Below are 2,440 nucleotides of genomic sequence, written 5' to 3' on the forward strand. Positions count from 1 at the left end.
TGTGACCTAACTTCATTTTCTATTTTCTACAAGATGATAGCTAACTTCAGATAGTACATGCCACCAGATAGTGCAGTAAACCAACATACAAACATCTGGACAAATAATAGTTTTAAACAATTTAGAAAATATATACGAGCAATTAATTTTGAAACTGACCTAACTTCATGTTTTATTTTCTGCAAGATGATTTTATACTTCAGATAGTACACGTTACCAGGTAATACAATAAACCAAGAAACAACTGGACAAATGAATTTAAACAACTTAGAAAATAAACGACTCATATGTATAATATATGATTGTGTGTGTGTATATATGCGTATCGATAATTTACCTTACACATCGATCAGCGTATTTCCAGTGAACAGGAGCACACCTCGTACCAGTTACCTACGCGTGAGAAACTATTTTAAGAGCGCGTAACCGGTTCGCGTTGCGACTGGTACGTCGAGACATTTCCTTCGTCGTGAGGTGCGTCGTCTTGACTGTTGAAACTCATGTCTCTACTAAGAAACTCGAAGAACTCGAAGAAGAAGAAGAAGAAGAAGAAGAATAAAAATAAGAAAAGGAAGAGGAAGAAGAAGTGGTTCCTTAATGGAGGACACTACCAAGTGGGACCAGGTGAGAATTCACCTTCGATTCGACGTTTCAACTTTTCGATTTCAAACAATTTCGTATTATATAAAACAAACTAAAAACAAGAAGATTGAGAAATTATTTATAATATTATCGTTATTTTATTTTATTATTTTATATAAAAAAAAAAACAAGATGCTTCAAATATTTATTCACTAGTATACTTATAAGTTTTCTTAATAGAATATTGCGATATCTTTTTTTTATTATTTTTCTATATAAATTTGTTTCTTCTTTCTAAGAGAAAAATGTATCTACTTGTTAATTGAGAACAATCTCAATTCTATCTCACCCATCGGATTATATACAAAGCGCGTATTACGACACTTAATTTCACGACTTTAATGTGTTTGCAACACACGTACTGAATGATTCGTTCGTTCGTTCGTTCACTCAGAAAAATACACGTAGAGTATTAATGCTTATGGTATTGATGGTGGTGGTGGTGGATACTGATGGTGAACGGAAATAACGAAAAAGAGAAAATAAGAAAACAAAGAGAAAATAAAGAAAAGAAAAGAAAAGAAAAAGAAAATCCCAAAGATTGATATGTCGATGTCACCTAGTGTTTGATGATTGTAATGATGATGATGGGAGGGGGGGGGGRGGGAGGGGGTTAAAAAATTAGCGGAAGAATAAAATGGTGGATGGTAACAACAGAAGGGTGAATAAAAAGGGGGTGAGAATACAGGTAGGTTTTGAGAGGAAATAAACAAAAATTGTTTGTTGAGAAAAATCACTCGCTATTTTTTATATATAAAAAAGAAAAGAAAAAATTTGCTTAGTTGCACGGCGATTATTCTTAGCGGGTGTGACGAATCGAAGAACGGTTCTCATTGGACTGAATTAAGGAAGAGCGTGGACCGTGAGGAACCGCCGCCGTGGCAAAAGGAGGAGGAGGAGGAGGAGGAGGAGGAAGAGGAAGAGGAGGAGGAGGAGAAAAAGGAGGTGGTGGATATAACGTTGGTGGTGGTGGATAATGGTGGTGGATAATGGTGGTGGTGGTGGTGGTGGTGGTAGCGATGAGAGGTAGTAGTCGAAAGGAGTGGAATGGAGAGGAAATAAAAAATAAACGAAAGAGGGAAAGAGATAGAGATACATATACATATACGTACATATATATATGTGTATATATAAACGGATACATTTAAAGAGAGAGAGAGAGAGAGAGAGAAAGAGTTGGGTAGGTTGTGAGACTACTGACTTCTCCTGCACGAGACTGGTTTTTGATTTTTTCTTAACTTTTTGTTTTACCTGTTCTCTTGGTTGCCTTTAACCAACCAACCACCATCTTTCTATCTTTATATATATATATATATATGTGTGTGTTTTTCTCTTTCTCTTTCTTTAACTACTTTTCTATCTCCTACTATTTCGCGTTTCACCTTAGAGAGAAACGGTGTAACGGTGGTGTAAGATTTATCTCGTTTGTATTCTCCTTCGAGAAGATCATCGATGAAAGAAATTCGAGTAGGATAGTGGAAATGGAAGTAGGGGGGGGGAGTGGGAAAGTAACGAAAAATAATCATTTAGAATTTATTTTTGTATTTTGTAAATGGTTTAATATTTTGGTTTCTGTTTTATTTTATTTAATTCGAGCAAGGGATATGTAGTTTTAAGGAAAAGAAGAGGAAAGGAACCGAAAGAATCAATTTAGAATTTATTTTCGTATTTTTTAAATGATTTAATATTGTTTTTATGTTTTATTTTATTAAATTCGAGCAAGGAATATATATTTTTCAAGAAAATAAAACGAAATAAACAATTTAGAATTTATTTTCGTATTTTTTAAATGGTTTAA

General features: G+C 34.0%; 1 protein-coding gene across 2 annotated transcripts in view; it reads right to left on the minus strand.

The window, feature by feature from the left end:
- LOC106792419 (twisted gastrulation protein homolog 1-like) overlaps nt 1-1,466 on the minus strand; it is a 10,670-nt gene extending 9,204 nt beyond the window's left edge. The window contains exons 1-2 of one of the 2 annotated variants that reach the window (XM_014758836.1): nt 932-1,466; nt 338-694 (exon numbers count right to left, since the gene is read on the minus strand). In XM_014758836.1, coding sequence (XP_014614322.1) covers nt 338-346 — 9 coding nt within the window. In that variant the 5' untranslated portion in view covers nt 347-694; nt 932-1,466. Of the gene's footprint in view, nt 1-337 lie in introns of both variants that reach the window. The other variant, XM_014758835.1, reaches the window with a different exon arrangement.
- Between the last annotated feature and the right edge of the window lie 974 nt (nt 1,467-2,440).

Source organism: Polistes canadensis, unplaced genomic scaffold (assembly GCF_001313835.1).
Source record: "Polistes canadensis isolate GaletaPanama2010 unplaced genomic scaffold, ASM131383v1 scaffold_426, whole genome shotgun sequence".
In the NCBI taxonomy this organism is placed as follows: Eukaryota; Metazoa; Arthropoda; class Insecta; order Hymenoptera; family Vespidae; genus Polistes; species Polistes canadensis.